This window comes from Cryptomeria japonica, chromosome 2, assembly GCF_030272615.1.
Source record: "Cryptomeria japonica chromosome 2, Sugi_1.0, whole genome shotgun sequence".
In the NCBI taxonomy this organism is placed as follows: domain Eukaryota; kingdom Viridiplantae; phylum Streptophyta; class Pinopsida; order Cupressales; family Cupressaceae; genus Cryptomeria; species Cryptomeria japonica.
In genome coordinates, this window is record NC_081406.1 from 631,540,170 (window position 1) to 631,561,693 (window position 21,524).

Genomic DNA, 21,524 nt, shown 5'->3' on the forward strand with positions numbered 1-21,524 from the left:
GCATCCTTGAAAGCAAATGAAATAGGCTAGGATTAATCACAATTGAAGGAACATACTCAATCGACCATATATCAATACCATTGTCAAGTTTACTAATTGTTTGCCTTTCTATCATTAGGGAGAGACTCAAAACACATTGTAGACTAAGATCAAGTCACTAGAGACCATCTAAACCTTTTTACAATATCTCTTGAAGAGATCAATGATCGAGTGTAAGTTCGAAAGAACATCATCATTGAACTAGTAAATAATGTGCAGACCAGACCAAGTGTATGAAAACATGAGCAACCACAATTATATTGGCCATATTTATATAATGTAAGTTGGTGCCAAACATTTATATGGGTATCCACATAATATCATGGATAAGATATAATTTGTCTGCAATGTGGGTAAATAGATCCTAAACGGTACATCGGATTTTGATTTTTTTTTAGTTGTCTTCATATGCGACTTAACCACTTATAGATATTGATCTGGCTTTTGGGTAGCAACGATGCACACCGTGGAATCAATTATGCGCACAAAGGTCAAAAAGTACACATTTCAAAGTGTTACCTGATACATAACTAAAGATGTTCCAGTAACTGTCAACCCAAAATTGCTAGTAGTTGTTGACAAATGTCCCAATAGTGGTGCACAAATGTCCCAATAGTGGTGCACAAATGTTCCAATAGTGGTGCACAAATGGGCCAATTATGAACAAAAAATTACAAAAAATGATTGGCTATTGGTACAAAATAAATTTATTAATGGTGTTTTCACTATGATGGCTATTAGGGGTCAACATGACAATAAGGTGACGATTATTGGAACTGTGTTATCTATTGGTGCTCTTCTCCTATATAGTATGTCAAGCTAGTTGAAGGTTATGAAAAGCCATTTTTTAACACATGAAAAAGGCAATACATATCGTGGAAATTTGTAAAACGATTTCACACATAAGCTAAAACCCCAACTGCATATCATGGAATCTATAAATGTTTTGTCACCAAAGTTTAAGCCACAAGGCTACAACCTAAAGCGAGTTGAATAGGAAACGTTGTCAAAGGATTTCAGAGGAATTTTTCAGCTGCAGAAGCTTAATTTGGCAAACTCGAACCAAGTTACATTATTGATTTCCTTTGAATGTATATAATGGAAAGATTTCAAGTTTAATTAGTTTTAATTAAAAGAGAAGCTTCCATGAATAAATAAAATAGGTTGTGCAAATTTACTATTGCAACCATTCATTATTTATCTATGAAAAATATTTGTAGAAACAAGAAACATAGTCTTGGGTACTCTCATTCAACGCTATAGTAGCTACAAATCTATGTTTAGTCCAAGCTCTTGTTGCGAGTATTATAGAAGAGTTGTAGCCATATATATATATATATATATATATATATATATATATCTTTTTACCAAAATTATTGAAGGAAAAATGCTGCCATGCAAAACTTAGAAATTTTTTATTACAATAATAAGACCAACTCATTCACTATTTTTAGTTAATAGAAAAATATTCTTAGTAGCATAGACATACATTAGTAAGTAACTTGTAGCTGGAAATGAGCTCATAACTAGTACCTTTTTTAGATCATGTGAAAATAATAAATAGATTAACATGGATTAAGCTTTAGTTCTTACTTAAGACAATATGGAAAAGAGCTACAAAGTTTTATCATCTCTATATTTGATTGGTATGATACCATGTTCAATTGCTATGAAATAAGAACCTTTAAATGCATGCTTGGAGATAATGCAATAACTAGTTAATAAAAGGAAACCATAAAATAAGGGCATTTATATGTAAATATAAGGGTGCAAGTATGCAAGCTCGTGTCTACTAGTGTAATGCCCAATAGACTCAAGTAACAACAACCCAATTTAATATAGATTAAAGGTAGCCGCCCATGAACTCTACACAACAAAGATTGCACCAAGTTTTGTCTAGGAGGTGATTCTTAATCCAAGAGTCAAGTGTGCTATTAACCTTGAGTTAGTATGCAGTTAGCATAAGAGATTGCCTAGTTGGTTCAAAGACTGAATCCTTTTATTGGTTCTAGCTGAGTAGGGTGGTGAACATTGATTGCACGTTAAATCATGCTTGCAACTTAAAAAAAACCTTTGGGGAAGGTGACACTATGCCATGCAAGCGTTTATCAGTTCACATGGTCTAGATGCACTACCTAATCAAAGGTCATACTGGTTAGGAGGTACCTATGGTGTGTGACTAACTAGAGTTGTATAGCGTCAAAACACTAGGCTTAGATTGTATTAGACTTATCAACCTATTTACACCCTTGCAAAGGGTAGAGCCGCTTCCAGTAGGAAGATGTGTAGGAGATTGCTAGGTCTATGGTTGGGTGGTAAATTACCCTGATGATACTTTCCCTCTAGTTAAATACTAGGAGTTATAAAGAAATAAGAATGGATTCAGGTTGCTATAAAATTCTAAACTTCTTATGTGTTGTATTAGATAGAGTATTTTATGTTTTATTTATGCATTTGAAAATCACGCTCGAATAATACATGTTAATTGTTGTTAGATGATAGTTACTTTTCCTTATTTACGTTTAAAAAATAAAAATCAATTCAATGTTTACTTCTGTAAGAATTATGATGTTAATTTACATGATATTTTGGTTTCAGTAGTTTTATCATATTACACATTACCACTACTCTTAGATCATTGCACGGTAGCTCTCATTCTTAAAGTTATACCTTACTATTTTGCACACATTAACAAGGATTTTGCATTGCACACACATATAAGAAATCTTGCATGTTTGAAAGTGTTGTTGAATCTTTTATCTAGCGATTCTAGAATAGTAGTCTTACATGGTTTGACAACAAGGTGATTGAAAGCAATGATATAAGCCAACAAATACCAAAACTAGTTTTTATACGAGAAAAAAAAAAGAGGAAAACAAGGTGAGTTGAAAGCAACACTATGAAAATTGTAGAGATTGTATTCACAATTCTCAATCAAATCTATAAGAGAAATGTTAGAGCCATAATTACAAGAATGATTCGTTAGTTGTAAAAATGACTTAGCACAACAAAATAATATTTATTAATTTATAAACACTTATTTTATTATCATTAGCACCCCTACACGATTGATAAACTGTATTTTGTTAACTATCTCAATATTGCTATTTATTCTTTTATTAAAAAAAAATAATATCTTAAATTTTTTAATTTTAAATAAATTTTGAATACTTGTATATTTTATTTATCTAAATTATTAACATAAAAAATCAATAAATTTGATTGTATAAACTTTTTACACACATTACCTAGATAGTTTCGTATGCTTCGACGAAGGTCATCCTTTACGCAAAATTCCACTTCATTCTTGGCGAGCACGAATGCAATATAGTATTTGTCCCTTTCATTATACAATACAAAAGGGAAAGAATGATACTTTCATGCGCTTCCCCCCTCCTTCGCCCATGGTATTATAATTGTTGTACCTATATAAAATTTCAGTACTTTCAATGGGGGGAGATTGTAGACACAAAATAAATCATCAAGGGGGTTTAGTTTTCTAAGGATGATAATGATATTTGTTGTTTTATAGTATGAGTCTTAAGGACGATGGTATGCTTTTTATTGTTTATTTTTTTAAGAATGATTGAGTTAGATTGGACTTATAGATGACTTCTATGGACTAATTGTCTTTATTTATGATAACATCGCTATCGTTGAAAGACACATTCTAATTTAGATTTATGTTTACTTGCTACATTTAACAACTTAAGTAAAAGACAATTTTTACTTAGTTTAGATATATGGTTACTCATTATATTGTAGTGTTTAAAATATAAAAACATTAATAAACTTGTATTAATAATAAAAAATTTATGTTCTTCAAAGAGAAATCGGAATTTTGTATCCTATAAACAATACAATATATATGTCCCATATTCAAAATACAATAAATATAATTCATGCGTATATAAATAAATGAATATAAATAGATCCATATATTATAAATCACCTGCCAATCCAAAACCAAATTGGCTCTAAAAAATTCTATTGCCACAAATTTCTAATATCTTCTATAGGGGAATCGTACCAATAGCTGTTATAACTAACTTCGCACACTCACATGTTTTAAACGACACATTATATTTCAGCAATATTTTTTGTTGTTGTCTCCATATACGACATAATTGCTTATAGTTGTTGTTCTAGGTTTTGGGTAGTAATGATGCACACTGTTGGTTTTGTTATGCGCATAAGGGTCAAAATGTAGTCATTTCATAGTGTTGCTTGATACCTACTTAAAGATGCCTCAATAACCATGCACTACAACCACCTAAAAAATGACCAATACTTATGCACAAATGTCTCAGTCATCATGCACTATAGGTACCAATAATATTTTTTTTTGTATTGAATAAATGCGAAAAATAATAAGACAAATAAGGGGACAACAACATTTGCTAAGAACACAAAGATATACGCTACCAAACAACAAATTACAAGGCTTCACAATCAACAAAAGGGATCATAACTTTCGAGCAACAAGACAATATAAGATCGAACATTCAAGAGGAGGTAAGAAGCTGATTAAAAATTAGATTTGAATACCAATAAAGTTGCATATATCCTCTGATTAAAATCCAAAAATTCTAACTATTGAATATAAAGTAAACGGTACATGTGAAATTAATTAATAAATTTTTAATTATCATTTTTTTTTGATTTCTTTAAAACTAACAATTTAAAAATTGGATAAACAAAAAGTGAACGTAATTGAAACATAAAGGATTAGTGCCCTTCCCCTACAATTGAATCCAAAATCTAGCTCACATAATAATTCCATTTTCTGTTTCCATTGAAAACCAAAAAAAATTGAAGATAAATCAAAACCCTCTAGCAAGCGTTCAAAAAATTCTAATTCACTGTTGACCTGTCACTTTTTAATTGGACACGTGGACTCATATCTTCCAACCCTAGTCAGTGCATATCTTCTGCCCGGAGGAGATTTCTTTATCCGCAAGCGAAGCAACCCACAGAAAAAAGCATATCGCGAGAAAACCACGCTGACCGCCTTAAACTAGGGTTAGCCTTATGTACGGCTGGATCCGAGATTTTGAGCAGGACTTTTTTTTCCACCGTGTTTTGATAAAATAATATTAAATTTTTGCGAAGGTCTGCAAGCCAGGGTTTCGTCGGATGGTGTCTGATCGAGTAGTGCGATTAAACTGGCGGAAATGGACCCGTTGTGCATGCCGATGCCCTCGATCTACAGGCATTGCTCTCACTAACTTCATTTCTCTAAATCTCTGCGCTCATATTTCTCTGCAAGATTTTCGACGATTTTTTTTTTTGAAGTTTATTTTGTTTTTAAAAACCTGGGAGGATTTTGAGCTACTACACTTCTCTGATCACCTCCTTCTCTTAGTCCTTTTTTTATTCGGTGTCGGGGAAGGGGTGTGGCGGGGGGGTTAATCTTATATATTTAGCTGAAACTGAATATTTTTGGGTTAGAGAGATTAGTACCAGAGCTTCGATGGTAAGATTTTTCTATGATAGGACCATAAGTTTGGGGTCTATGCGTGTGTCGATCTGTATTGAAGATGAAATTTATACATCTTTTCGTTTATTTTTGTTCGGCAGACTTTTTTAAGGATTAATTGGCCGCGTAAACTTGGAAATTTGGGGGTTTGTTGACAATTTCGTTGCATGCAGAGAAAGATTTTACTTCATTTTTGTTGTTGTTGTTGTTATTGTTTTTTTAAGTGCGTGATCTTTTTAGTCTAAGTTCTTGATGCGGTTTTTAGTGTGTTGAGATAGTCCTTTTTTTCTTGGTGAAATTCGTGAAAGATTGTTAGAGCTAGGTGTATAGGGTTTCAAAATAATGGTTTGCCGACTTTCTGTATTGCGTGCTGTCACCTATGCACGATCTCTTCGCTCTGTTGGGCTTGTAATTTTTTAAAGTTTGCTAGATGGTTCGTTTAAAAGGGATTTAGGTCAGTGGGGTTTGTTTATTGCTTGCAGATTCTTGAAACTAAAGTGGTGCTCTGTTGATTTTTGTGGGTGATGATTGACCTCTTGAGATTAGGGCATGCAGGTTCCCTTTCTTGTTTTGCATTCCATTTTTCGTACAGTTCTAAAGAGGGATTTTAATTAAGTGTATGCTGGCATCTCTTTTTTGCATGAACAGGGTTTCAATTGGCCACTCTCTGAAGGAGAGCTGTAAATTAGTGTTGTAAATACTCTTTTTTTTTTCGGAGTTGTTTCTTGTTTGGTTTACTGAAAGATTAATGTAATATGACTATGGAAGTGAGGAATGGAAATTTAGCGATTGACGTTAACAAAAATGTAAAAGCGATTGATATTAACAAAAGTGTAAAAGCCAGTGTGAATTTGAAAAGGAAGCGGGCAAACCAATGCGCAGAATATATAACTGCTTTTGCTGCTTCGCTGAAGAATTCTGATCCAAGCCTGAGGCAGTCCAGGAAGCGCATCAAGACAGATGTACAGGAATGTTGTTCGCAAGAATTTGAACATTGTTCTGAAAAAGCTGTTTTACAGAACTGTGGCAACTTTCACAAGAATTGCTCTGGAAAACTATTTTTGCATAATTATGACAACTTTCGCAAGAGCTCCTTACCAAAGCGGGTCATGCATTTCTGGGAGGGAGAGTGGAATGATTTCCCTGTAAATACACTTGCTCCTCTCAAAGAGGCATTTCAAGCTGGAAAGGCTGTTTCTGATGTGTCAATTGATAGCTCCTCATATCTTGTTGATTTTCTCCACATGGTTCTCATAGATTTGAAAAATGGAATGCAACGTTCAATTGCTTGGATAGATGAAAATGATAAGTGTTTTTCCCCAACTTATGTTGTTGAGGGCAACTGTCGTTTCAAGGGTAGGCAGGGTGACAAGGACAAACATGTTTCTTTGGGAAGTGAAAAGGTTCAACAAATTGAGGTGAAAGTTGAAATTGGCATAAGTGGGACAGACAGCCCAAAATCAGAAAATAGCAGTGAGTTGTCTGTTACACATGTTAAATCACAGAAGTTTCAGGCGCAAGTTCTGCACACAGACTCAAGTGATTCTGAACATGATTCAAGTGACACTCAGAATCAATGCAGAGTGTTTCCTTCGGGCCAACTGAAAGAAGTCTTTTTAGATAATGGAGCAGGGGATGTCACAGCAGCAGGGATTTTGCCAAAAGATTTGCAATATGGCTGGTGTATGGGTACCAACAGATCTGGAAGTCATTTTTACGGGATGTTCTCTGACAGACTTATTAAACTAGAGGAAGGTGATCATGAATTTTCGACTGTCCAAAACAGGTTTCTTGCAGGCGATTGTACACATGTAACTTATCGCAGCATTGTTGGCATACATCGTATTTTGTCCTCAAGCGTTTCAGCAAAAGCCCGCTTGCAGGCATTTCAAAATCATGTTGAGATAACTAGAGAATGCCGTGGAAATGCTAATGTTTTGCATGCTTGGCATGGTACCTCACGGAAATGTGTACCTGGTCTCATAGTGCATGGTTTTGGACCTAGTCAGATCAGAACACTTAAGGGTGGGGCAGCTAATGGCATTGGTGTTTATTTGACACCGGAAGATTGCTTCCATGCCAGGTGTGTAGTAATATGTGACTCAATAGAAATTACTATTGCATTCTTCGAGAAGGGGTACAGAATGTAGGTTCTGTTTTTCTAGTTAGTCACTTCTTCGACCTTTTTTGCTTTAGTCTGGTAAGTTGTATGTCAACGTATGCAACAATTTTATATCATTTGCCTTTCTCTGCAGTGCTGCTTATTCAGATGTTGACGAAAATGGTGAACAACACGTGGTGTTGTGCCAAGTAATAATGGGGAACATGGAGGAGGTTAAACCTGGCTCCCAGCAGCTGCTTCCCAGCAATGAAAATTTTGACAGTGGTGTTGATAACATAAAAAATCCAAAGTGCTATGTTATTTGGAGTACACGAATGAATACTCACATTCACCCAGAGTATGTCGTGAGCTTTAAGGTCTCTGCTGAAGTGCGCGGTAATTTTACTAGGCTTTTCTTAACACTGCTTACTAGTCCCTACAACTTTCTGTTTTATTTGCAAAGACACAGTCTTAGTGACCTGCTGAAACATTTTTCTTGTGTAATTAGAATATTGGGCTGGATTGAGAGCAAATTATGGCAGTCATGGTTTCAATGATACATTAATGGGGCCTCGTTTGCAAAGGGGCATTACTTGTGAGACGGTAAGCTATTGGGTTGTGTTTAGTGACAATGGTTATCTGCTTGTAAACGCTGGTGACATAGGACTTAAGCAATCTGTGCACAAAGGTAGCAAAATACCGGGCTATATTGTATTGTTTGTCTTATGGTAAGAGTTGACGTTAGTATGTTATCTGGTCAGATAAGTTTTTCTGCACCATATAAGCATGGAAAATATCTCGAGGATAAAGGTGAATAAAAGCATTCATAAAAAAGGCGATACAGGTGCATGTTAATAAGTAAAATGACCAATATAAATATCTGGTTTTGCTAGCTTAAACTAAACTTTCTGGTATTCTTTATTTAGGCAAGGATTCAACAGGCTCCAGCTTCAGCCAATGAAATGGATAAGAAGCTACAGGAACCTGCAGACGTACCTGTAAAGGCCACTACTGCATGGATTCATTTTCCAGTTTTATTTTCTGTTATTCAAAAGCACTTATCTACTTCAGATATTGATTCCCTCCAGCGTTACTATGCCGATTTCAAGGTCATCTATCCCCTCTGTACAACAGAAAAATAAAATCTTTGTATTTTTCCAAGTTGCTCAAGCCTGTTTGTTTTTGGTTGTACCAGAAGAGGAAGATATCTCGAGGAGACCTTATAAAAAGGATGAGAATGATTGCTGGAGACAAGCTGGTTATAAATGCTATTAAATACATTCAAAGCCAGGTACCAAATGCTCTTCTCCAAACAGTCACATGCATAAGTTGCTTATTTTGAGATTGTTTGTAGCATTCATCTCGAAGCTGTATGGAGTTATCTAAGGCAGAGTGACTTATGATTGTCATTGTTTAATTTTCTTATAAACTCAGATTTTGTTTTTAGTAAAAGCATTAAGATTCCCATGTCCTTAAACCTAGGATCTTTAAGGGTCTTATGTAGTTGTGTTTTAAGCATAATGGCTAATGGAAACTTGTTAAATCATATATGTTAGGCAGGAAACTCCACTAACATGCCTGGAATGTTAATTTGAGCTATGAATATTTCTATTTTCTCACATCTAATTGTTCTCTCTAATCTTACTTATGTAATGCATTTTTATATATGAGTATGTGACACAGAAGATTGTCATTGTTACATTTTTTTTTAAAATTTTGAAATTCTTTCGAGTAAAAGCATTAAAATTCCTATGTTCTTAAACCTACGTTTGGTAAGGGTATTATTTAGTTGGGTTTCTTATGTACTTTTTTTTGGCGTAAGAGTGGATGGAAATTTGTTAAATCATATATGCTAAGCAGAGAACTACACAATATTAAGTCTGAAATACTATTTTATATTTTAAACTATGAATATGTCAAATTTCTATTTTCATATCTACTTCTTTTCCTTTAAGTTTATTTCTTAAAGCATTTTTATAGATGAACATGTGAAATTTGTATTCTCACATCTACATTTTCTCTCTAAATCATTTGTCTGTAATGCTTTTTTTTAAAATTATGAAAGAAACAATGCCAACTTATGTTGTTGTTAAAAATATTATGAAAGGATAGGAATATAGAATACAACTGACACATAGGACATACCAAAATTTCTTATTGAGAAACTGTCCAAAATGGTAACCAAACCCTGAAAGCTGAGGAAAGATGGGAAATAGTTGTATTTAAGACGTATCATGTACTAAATTTGTATTTTATCTGTCATTGATAATTCATTGTGTGGTTTAAATTCACTAAAGACTCAATTCCCCTTATTAAATTTTTTGGAATGTCGTCCCTTTGGCAACATACAACAATGATTCAACTTCTTTGTTGTGGTGGTTTTCTTTGGTGTTGTAGTCAATGTGGAAAATAGTATAAGAGCTTATGTTTATGAGTCAAATCTCACTTATGCGCCATGCCTTGTCAAGGAATACAAGTTGTCTTGGGCCAAATTAAAAAGGGTTGCCAAAGGAACATGTATTGGTTTATATTAAAGAAAAAGAGGATGTCGACATTGCAAGTAATAGATCAAAGGCTCTTGCATATCCTCTTGCCAAGAGAAGCTCACAAAAACATCCTAGTGGCTTCTCACAGTCAGCTGGCCCACATCCTTTCATTTTAATGCCACCATCTTTTGAAGAAGAGAATGTTTTGATTTTGTGAAAAAGAGGCCAATTGGACAAGCCCTTCTAAAATGAAGCGAAGTAGGTTGCAAGTCAGAGCATTGCTTGTTGCATTTATGGCAATGGGCTTCCTTTCAAGATTGTTAGGTCACCTTATTGGTGGGATATGGTGAACACCATTAGCAATCACCTCTTGATTAAGTTAGCATTGGGGTATGAAAAGGTGCGAACACCTTTTTAGCAAAGGAGAAACTTTTAGTAGAGACATCATTGAGAGTAATTTAGGAAATGTGGCTAGAAATAGACGTGTCCATTATTTTTGATGGATGGAAAGATTGCAAAAATAGACTATTGATCATTGTTATAACAATGTTCCTAAAGGGGTGATTTTTTTGAAGGTAGTGGATTGTGAAGGGCAATTTAAAGATGCATGTTTCATTGCTGATATCCTCATAAAATTCATTGAAATGGTGGGGCTTTAAAATGTTGTCCAAGTCATAACAGGCAATGCTAAAAATTGTAGGGTAGCTAGGTCTATAGTGGATGGTACATATAGTCACAGTTTTTGGACGCCATGTGCAGTTCACTCACTTAATTTGATTGGCACACCAAGGGGTCTATAGTGGAGGGTAAATATAGTCTCATTTTTTGAACACAATGTGTAGTCCACTCATTCTATTTGATATTGTAAAAGATTGGCACACAAATTGAGTGCATCAAATGAATCTACATGGAGGGTAAGGTGATTCAAATGTTTGTGACTAATCTTTGTATGTCACAAGACATCTTCAAGACTTTCTTCAAGTTGTAGTTGCAGATGGTAATTTAAATTCTATTTTTTCTATGGTGGTATACTACCATTTATTGTACATGCTCTCAGATGCCTCAATTCAATGCACTCTATTGATGATAAGCAACAAGGCTTTAAGGCATAAGGATTTCATTGGTACTATCATCAAAGTACTAGTGGTTATAGGCTATAGAGAATCCACATCCTTAAGGGGAGTTTAGTAGATGGCTAAATTCCCTTGAAGAAAGAAGTTGATCAAACTGAGTTACTAGGCCTTGATGAAGGAAACCTTCTACTTGAACTTCAAGGTGTTTTTCAAACTAATATGAAGAATTTGTATTCTTGACAAATTCGTTAGAATCCAATCAAGTGGAAAATTTTATCACATTACAAGATGTTGTAAATTATTCAGAATCTAGTCAGTCAAAAAAATCAAGGCATCTTGGGAGAATTAATCCTTCATGGAGTCATAGACACGGTGGCTTGAGGGGAAAGCATCTCAAATTGAGTGGACTTATAATGAACTTATTTATTATCTAATTAATTATTCTAATCAATTTTGGAAGGATGTTACACCATTGCACTTATACCTCTTTGGAATGTATATAAATGGATTCTCTATGTATTATTGGAAACTCATCTTGTACAGGTTTGATTATTTTATCAAATACAAAATGTTATCATATCCTTTGCCCTTTTCTATTCTACAAGTTTTAATGGATCTATGATAAAATATTTCCTCCTTACAGAAGTCGTGGAAAGTTCAGGTAATATTTTTGGGCCAACACATCATCATCCAAACATTCCACCAATGATTGAAACAACTTTTAACATAAGACTTTAATAGAACAAGATGCAAAGTGAGCTTAATGCATGCCGTTTTAAGGGTTAAGAGATATATCATAAAGGTGGAAAAAGACACAAGTGACCAAACCCATTGTGAATTACTCTTTATTTTTTAGTTGCCGGGTAGGGGGTTATATTACCCACCCGCCCCAAAGACCCTATCTCATGCAGGGTGGGTTATTGCAGTGTATTCTAGTAGGCGTGTTTATGAACTAATTAATGGGCCCCCCTACAATTCGGTTGGCTTGGGGGAACTATGATTCGTATGCAGGGGCACCTGAAGCTTCATCAGAATAATGTTGCTGCCATTTTAGCGTTCCAGGGCCCCATTATAACCTTCATCCTCCGATGCCATAGAATCGTTGGGGCTGCCATTCGAGCCCCCTACTATTATAAAAGGGCCCCCTAGAGGTGGGAGGAGGAGGCGGCTCGGGCACATTCCCTCAAATTCTATTGACTCAACCCCCTACAATTCGGCTGGGATGGATTGGTGTGGTTCCCCTATGCTTGAGACACTGAAATTTCAAACCATAAGTGAAGAAGGCGACAAGATATTGGTTAGTACTTGTCGAGTTCTCTGCTCGGCAAGGGCCCCTTTTTGGGGCCCTGCCAAGTAGAGAAGAGAACTCAAAATGATATGAATGGAGCTATGAAATAAAAGCTTCCTGGATTTTTTCAGCCTTTTTTTTGGAAAGAAAAAGAATCATTTTTAATATTGATTAGGAGTGGGAAAGACTCAATTCCCTTTATTGATCTTTTTTTATTCTTTATCACATCTGTAGTAAAATGTTATTTTAAAACATACTCTGTGTACCCAATCAGATTGGCTGCTCAAGCTGTTTAAAGATGAACGATCTGACAAGGGGGCATGTTGGTCCAAGGGAAAATCCATTCGCTGCATTAATGATGTTGATTAGAAAGTAGGATGCTTCCTTTTGCAAGTGTAATGACAAAAATGCCCAAATAAGAACACTATAAAGCAAAGAAGCATTAATTGTTTGGGGAATTAATTGACAAAACAAAAGTATAAGATTTTTTGAAAAAATTGAGAAAAAATCGGATAATATATTATTATTATATTATAAATATTATGTTAATATAATAAAAATTAACAATTTTTTATTATAATATTACATAATTACAATAGTTAAAATCTGCAAATCCTCAAAATTGGTCAAGGAAAATGGTCAAAGATTTATTTTGATTTTTTTGGGCTAAAAATCGGCATATGAAAAGTTTCATGATTTTTCCTGATTAATCCGATTTTTTCCTGATTTATGCTTCACTGCTATAAAGAACTCATTTCCAATGCCTAGAGTGCAGAGTTGCACAGAGTGGCTATCTTTTCCAAAGTTGACTTTAATATTGGTTGTGATTTGATTAGGATGTGACTGAAGGATCTCCTAAAAATGACATTTTTAGGAGATCTCATGGGCTTTGTGAAGTTATTGTCATGATGCTATGTCAATTCTGTTGTAACTTTACAGGTTATCATAAAAAAGGGTATTTCATCCTTATCTCAAGGAGTTTGTTTCAGTGTTTCTGTTGATATCTTGGTCTATAACAGAAATTTGCATGAGCACTTTGCCTGCCTTGAAACTTCGTTTAATGTGGGTAGATTTAATAATTAAGGAATTGCTAAAACCAAAAATACTAATCAGCTGAGAGGTTGTTGAGGATTATAATGTTATTATCAACATTTTTCCAAAGGATTTCCCACCTTGCTGCTCTGGTTGCATTACTTGACCAAGAAAAATATATCTGAGTTGTAAAATTCAACTAGTAATAAGTTTTTCGTAACCTCAACAAATTAATATACTCTCGTACCTTACTGGTATTTTTAGATTTCTCTTTGTCATTTATGTTTAAATGCCCATTTGGATTGGGACATGGAGCAGTTCTAATATACTAGGGTAGGCTCAGTGCCTTGACAGCTGAAACCTAATTAGAACTGAGAAGTAATAATCTCTTTATGACAAGGCGATGCTAGCAAGAATGTATGCATTGGCTAAGTTTAATAAATGTCAAGTTTGTGGCAAATTTGCTGGTAACACCAACTATAATTTTGTTGTTGTGGCTTGCACAACATTCTCTAATTCTTCTTGAATTCGGGACCCTCTTCTTGAAATTCAACTGATCTATGATCATTAAACACATTGCTTTTTGTTATATATGTGCAGCCTTGTTGCAGTTCAAAATTTGTTCTTGGCATTTTTAATAGTTGATTTGAGAGCATTCATTTTGGTTCATGAACTTCTTTATGTTTTGACGACACTTTATTGTTCATATTTGTACCGTGGTTTTGTTTTATGTTTCTATGGTTCCCTTTATGCATGCATTCTACATGAGGTAGTAACTTGTGTCTATGCTTTGTGCCTTATTCTAAATTCATTATGCTAAATTGTATCAATTACATTTTGTGGCTCATAGATTTCCTGCTTGGCCTAATTTGGGTGTGCAATTTATATTTATAATGATAACTTTGTGCTATGTTTCCTTGTGTGTCACCTTGGTTTTAATGGCCGGTTTCCCTCGTTTAGTTTGGCCAAAGCTTTCTTTATTTGCACCTTTGTTGTGCTTTATTCTATTTTGTTGTTGACCTATTACTGCACATCCTTGGCTTAAATGATCCCTTTGCAACACAATTGTTATCAACAATCAGTCTCGTGGATAAAGCAATATTATATGCTATTTGACTGGTTGGTCATATCATGTTTTATTGCAAGATTGTGATGGTTCTACCCCACAATCATACACTAGGGTGGCCAGGTATCATTTGTGGGGTGAAATGGCTAAAGGTTAACCACTCATATATTCTTTGCTTGTTTAAAACCTAACCATTGATCTAAAATCAACTAGTGAGGATTGTTAGATGTGCGCCCATTGTTTATGGTGACCTTGACAATGTAAGTGAATGGTGGGCCCTGTTACTATGCACATTATTATCTTTATGTTCAGCAGAGTGTCCATGAATGGTTTTTAGATTTAATCAGGCTCTTTGAACCTTGTCTGAGCTATTGTGGACTAAGGTTGACATATAATGATGGGCCATGCTATACCCTAACACTATAGTGTGTATTGGGTCATAATTAGTTGGCTTGTGGCTACCTTAATTCTTAGATAAGTTACATAATCATTATTATAATCATATATGCGTGTTTAGGTCATCCTAGGGGTTACAGTTAAGTATCTAAGTCAGCTTGGGTGGCAGCCAAGTCTTAATTAGGTGTGTATAGGAGTTAGTGTATAGTTATTTATCATCACGTGGAGTGTTACTTCTTATTGCAGACAATCAGAGGTATCCCCCTTAAAGTGGATTAGGAGGTTTTCCCCTCAAAGTGGCATATTATTATCAAGTACTAGTTAAGTATTTATTATTATATTCTTCATTGTGCAATTTGTTTCATTACAGGCCATCATTTTTTATTAAGGACATATATTTGAATAATTGAGACCTTTTAGACATAAGATTTCTTTTGGGGTTTTTGGACGACTTGTCACAATGTTAGTGTATTGGAAAAATGGCAAAGTGAATGCATTGCTGCTTTAGCCTTGCTTGTTACCATTAAGCCTTCTTTTGTGATGATTTTACACCATTAATTCCCATTGTAACTCAATGCATGAATATTACAGTCACCACCAAAGGGAGGCGGCATGGCAGCATGAGGGCTAAATTGCAAAATGCTACCACACATTTTTGTCCCTAATGTTAGTGCCTGAATTGTAGATCTTGGTTGCTTTATGTTGGGCCATTGGAGTCTTAGATGTTAAACATGTTAGGAGCACACTTTCATTTCATTTGCCACAATGTCATTCTACTTGCTCAACACATCATGAACTCAGGATAAGTTTAATGGGCACATGTTTAACAAAAATGAACTATGGGCCTGTATGCTATGAAGAGTGAGAACTTTTGATTATGGACTTGGCAATTATCAAGACTTTTTGAATAACAAATTGCAACCTATGCATACAAAATTAACTTGAACATGCATTATGATATGATAGGAAATATGATATTGTTCATTAAAGCTTGACTTTTACTTTACAATCTTGATACAAAGAGATAACATGAAAACAAAGAGAAACTCCAGGAATAGGAGAGTGCAGTGATAATTGTTGATCATGTATTGACCATGAAATTGTTATGAACTTGATTGTGAGAAGAACAATAAAATTTAAAAACAAAGGGGATCATAATGCCATGCTTGAATTGGAATATGAATGAGGGATCACAGAAATAAAGTAAAGCTTTGTGATTAGAGGAAGAGATTTATTAAAGAGAATCTGATCTTTTCAATTAAATCAAAGAGAAGTAATCAATACAACTCGGTCACTTGTCTTTATTTAATAAGATTATTGAACTGGATATGTACAATTTGATCTCATTTAATGATTTTCACAAGGATCATAAATAAATTAACTTGTTTTTTAATGTTTATTGGAATTCAACGTTTTTTTGTGTGTTGTAGGATTTTTACTAACTGTAGATCAATTGGACACGGTTGATGATTGCCTAGAATAGCATGAATGGCTTCTTGTTGATTTTGATTACTATTGGAGTTGTGCGATGGGGTCATTCAAATGGAACAATTGGCATTTCTTATTGTGGACCTGTTGAAGATCGAAGATTGTGGGAGCTGATATTTGAAAATGAGACCATGTTAAAGAGATGGTTGCACCATGATGATCTCAAAAAGGACAAAATATTACTTAAAAGTGAATTAGGGCTAACTCTCCTCAAATTCTGGAGATATTTATTTTGGAAGTTCTAATTGAATTCAACTTTATAGTTGACTGGAGGGAAATTGAGCAAATTTTTTTCGCTTTAGGAAACATATAAATTCCAAAAAATTGACATTGTTAAGGGTTAAAAACCATTTGCTATTATTTTTGTTTGTTTTGTGGTTTTCCAATCTGAGTTACAACATACCAAGGTTCTTTTTTTAATTGAATTATTGGGGGATCTATATATGGGCCCTCTTCCCAACTACACATAAAACATGACCAAAACAAGCAAAACAAACAAAATCTATTAAACCACTATATTAAATGATGCTACATCTATGTTACCCTGAGTTTCCAAGACCGGGGGACAGGGAAAGGGGTTTCCGGGACATATTTTTTCCCTGGAGTAGGGGACAACAGGGCTCACACACACACAGACAGATATATATATGTATATATATAGGGAAATCTGAAATATATATAACATTGTAACACAGTAAACATTCAACAAACAGAGAGAGAGAGAGAGAGAGAGAGAGAGAGAGAGAGATATGTATATATATATATAGTGAAATCTGAAATATATATAACATTGTAACACAGTAAACATTCATCATAGCAATATAATAATATTTATAAATCAGATTCTAGATTCTAAGTCTATATTCATTGAATCATCATAGAATAAGAACATAAATTAGCATCATGATGAAATGAATCAAATGAGTTCAACTTTCAATTTCAAACATTCACAGATATAATTCATTGAAACAATGAAAAGTATCACTATCAAGTATCATATCATATATCAAAATATTTAAATAAGCAAAGGCTGCAAGTTTCAACAGAATGAAAAGTTAAACACTTAAAGTATCATTTCATATATCAAGATTCATTTATCATTGTATCAATGTATCATATAATATCGATATCATATTTCATTTGAATATTGCTTCCATTGATTAAAATTAATTTTTTAATAATAAATATCGATATTGAAAATTAATTTAATAATTAATCCATTCATTTTCGCTGCAATAAAAAATATATTTTAATAAAAAAACTGATTTTTAATGCCTCTTGCCGCTAGAAACAGCAGTTTGTCCCTGGGACGGGTCGGGGGACTTGGCTGTCCCCAGCCATCAGGGGAGACCAAATTGTTGACCGTTTTCAAGTTTCTGGGACGGTTTCAAAAAATTTTGCTTGATTGGGGATGGCTTGGAAACATTTCTGGCTGTCCCCCTGTCCCCGAAACCATTTCTGTTCCGAAACGTGTGCCTTTAGGGTGGAAATGCGTTTCCATGTAACACCGTGCCACAGTTTTTCCTTTCTTCTTCTTGATCTAACTAATATATGGCATGCAGGCTGAAATTTAGCTCTTCTTCCTTTGCTTGATCTCTTTCTATCCAAACAATGACTTTTCTGCTTCATAATCTGTATAAGAAGAACTCAACAATGGTTGATTGATTGTTGCTACTAAGGATTCTTGAAAATAGTTAGAGTTTCCCCATTCTTCTTCGTTTGAAAGAGTTGGTGGCCAACTTGACACCACCATCCTACCAACCAACTGTTTTTGAGATAACAGATGTAGCACTGCTTGCACCTTTTTAGATAAAATAGGTTCTTCAGGCATGTCTTTAATCTCTACTATACTAACAAAAGCTTTCTTTTTTCCTTTCTGAGAATGTTCTTGTTGAGACTGAGATTGGCCTACTATTTTGGAGTATTTGGGAGGTGATGGCAGCCACAAAACAACCTAAAGCAGCATTAAATATGGGAGCATTAGATTGCTTCTCCACATCAGTGCTATCTACCATTGTCATTTACTTGTCATTGGATGAATCTGGAGCTACACTTTTAATTGACAAATTTGAAAATCTAGCCCCCTTGCCACCATGTTTTCCCGTTTTACAGTTTTTCCAGTTTCTCTTTTCAACAATCTAGTAATATGCCCTACTTGAAAGTAACACCTACATCTAAACAAAATGTTTTTGTAGTTTAAAATTTGTTTCATATTCTCTCTTCTACTTGCAAACAATATTCCTTTATCAAATCTTTAGAGATACCCATCTCTATTTGAATCTTGCTGGAAGTAGAATGAAGCAAACCATCTCTTTTCAGGTCTGTACAAGAATTGATCTAACAAATTACTTATCCCTTGAAACAATAATCCGCCTAGAATTGGAGTGGTAGATAAGTAACACTATGCAAACTGGCATGATTGAGAATGTCTCAGTCATTAGATTAAATTTCAGAAACTACATTGTCATTAAAACATCAACTTATTTAAGAACCAAGGACCATTGGCTAAGATACACGTTCTAACTTCCATAATTGACATAGGAGCACAAAAATCATTCTGTGCTTGAATAAATCTTTGTTAAGCCTTTTTGTGTTTTAACCAATTTTTTGTCATTCATTCATGTAAATCAACTAGCCTATGCTATAAAGCATCACATCACAAATCAACTGTCAACCTGAAAATCATTCTTTCTCACTAATTACTTCTTGACCTATAAAGAGGATTGGAAACTCACCATTAACAGGAAATGAGATTTAATTGATGCATTTGAGATACCAATCCTCCATTTGCATCGTTGCCTTCCACTGCTTCTTGTTATTTGCCATTGTAATGTGGCCTAGGGATCAGATATCATCTGTTTTTTCTTGTTTTATCACTTGCATGCTCTTTATTGCATGGTTTGCTAGGAGTGATACTTGCCTTTTGACACCTTCATATCTGAGAGCTTGGCTGAGCCCATTGCCCAGTGACACTAATATTCTGTAGCTTTGTCTTCAACACATACAAGACCCTGCTTAGTAGGGTTTACATCTGTTTGATTGTGATATTCATCTTAAATTTCCTTAGCAGCATTTTCTCATAATTTGTTAATTTGATATTTGAATTTTAAGGTCTTATCTGCAATTCACTGAGACTTTCAGTCAACTCAATTGAGTGCTTCATATTATATATTGAGTGTTGCTGATTGTGAGGTTGTTTCTGTTCAACTTGAGCATTCTAGTTGATTAGTTCTCAGGGTATCTTTTCCACAGAGGATTGTGAGATTTTGTATGTTCAATCTGTGCATGGAATATGTTGGTCGTTTGCACTTGTGTTCATGATTGATTTATCCTTGGAAGATTGCACCATCTTATGTTTTTGATTGTGTGAAGATTGGTCCAGCTAAGATTGGTTTCAATTTGAATTTGTTTGCTTTCAGAATTAGATTTGGTAGCAGGATAAAACAAACTTATTCTTAAACTCTAAGTTACCGGTACGTCTAGGTTTTGACCTGGATTCGGGTACGCTTCGAATCAGATTCGGATTCGAACTGGAATCCCTGTGGAATCGAACAGGGTTCCTGCATTTGCCCTCTGAAACGTATCCGCGTTTTCAACCATGAATCCCAACGTATTTGGAATGACGTGGCGTTTATTTTTCGATTCTGTGGCGTTTTTGACGAGTCAATGTCGAATGTGGATTTCGAGGGGTTTTTTTAGAACAGATGCAAGCATAGACGACGCAGCGAGGCGACGCACAACGAGGGCAGACGAGGGGAGGTGACGCACGATGAGGTCAAATGAGGGCAGACGAGGGCAAAGTAGCCACCTCCCAACGAAGATTCACTCTTCCATCCATTCGAATAGCTTCTTCCCGACGGAGATAAAACCAAAGTTGTGTTCGACGGAAGTGTTTTAACTTTAATTTTAGGTTTTTAATTTACTAAAATTTTATTAAATTTAATATCGTTTATTATTATTATTAACATTAAGAAGCTTACAATTATTTTAATGAATTCTATTGTTTATTAAATTTAAACTTAAATTAGTTATATTAAATTATATTAATTAATATTAAATTAAATATTATTTAATATTTATTGTTAATTTAATTATTTTTATTATTATTATACATGTGTTATTTTATGAATGACCTAATAAGTAGTATTTATATTAACAGGTTTTGAAAAATAGTTATAGGAATATAGTTTTACTTTTATTTTGTTAATATTTATTATTAATATTTAACATGTTTAAAAACTCAATAATATCAAATAACTTTATATTAATATGGTATTAAGATAATAGTTCATAAACTTATAAATTTAATATAATATAGATTTATATTATTATGACATTAAAGTTTTAGGTATTAAATATGTATATATTTATGATTTCATATGTTTATTAAAGAGGCGTACCCAAAACGTACCCAACCCCCTCCAAAAAAATTGACGTATCCGCGTACCGAAACTACGTACCCGTACCCGTATCCGTACCCGATTCGGTAACTTAGCTTAAACTTTCTCCTTACCCTTCTATCTTTTGCATTTTCTTTAAAATCTATTAGAAGTAGGACTAAGTTACCATTTGCACTTGAATTAAATTGAATCAAGCTTGTGCTCTGTTTTTGAAGTGCTGAATTAATTTGGTTACAAGTATTTATTTCTATAAATTGTGCAAGGATATGATGGATTAGATCTTAAATTAGGCATGTTTAAACTTTTGAATCTCATCTGCTAATAAGGGCAGATTTGCAAACAAGACTGTGTGTCATTTTCTCTAGTTTCTATTAGGATCCGTTGTTGAAATAGTTATCATGAATCTCTAAGTCACCCAAGTGTTCCAAGACTCGGTGATGTAAACCTGGGGGGAAGAAATTCAAGAAATTCCCTTTCAAGAAGGAACAACCTGTTCCACTTATGTTTGTGTGTTGAAGCACACATTGTCATATTTGGTGACAGGAGGGCCTGAAATTACAACTTAAGAGAATCACCACAGGGTCAGAATCTATTAAAATGGAATGGCTAAAATCTAACTTAAATAAGAAGATTAGTGAAATCAGAATCTAGTGCTGCTCAAGCTTCCAATAGTCCA

General features: G+C 34.2%; 1 protein-coding gene across 6 annotated transcripts in view; it reads left to right on the forward strand.

Annotated features, from left to right (window-relative positions):
* The first annotated feature begins 4,986 nt into the window (after positions 1-4,986).
* Positions 4,987-21,524, forward strand: part of LOC131033924 (inactive poly [ADP-ribose] polymerase RCD1) — a 55,680-nt gene continuing 39,142 nt past the window's right edge. For 3 of the 6 annotated variants that reach the window (XR_009103720.2, XR_009371602.1, XM_057965245.2), the window contains exons 1-6: positions 4,989-5,251; positions 6,167-7,601; positions 7,774-8,015; positions 8,128-8,222; positions 8,546-8,728; positions 8,815-8,910. Coding sequence is in view for 4 of the 6 variants with exons in the window: in XM_057965245.2 (XP_057821228.1) it covers positions 6,274-7,601; positions 7,774-8,015; positions 8,128-8,222; positions 8,546-8,728; positions 8,815-8,910 (1,944 nt within the window). In the remaining 2 variants the exon portion in view is untranslated. Of the gene's footprint in view, positions 5,252-6,166; positions 7,602-7,773; positions 8,016-8,127; positions 8,223-8,380; positions 8,430-8,545; positions 8,729-8,814; positions 8,911-21,524 lie in introns of those variants that run through there. The other 3 variants (XM_059216789.1, XM_057965258.2, XM_057965236.2) reach the window with 3 other exon arrangements.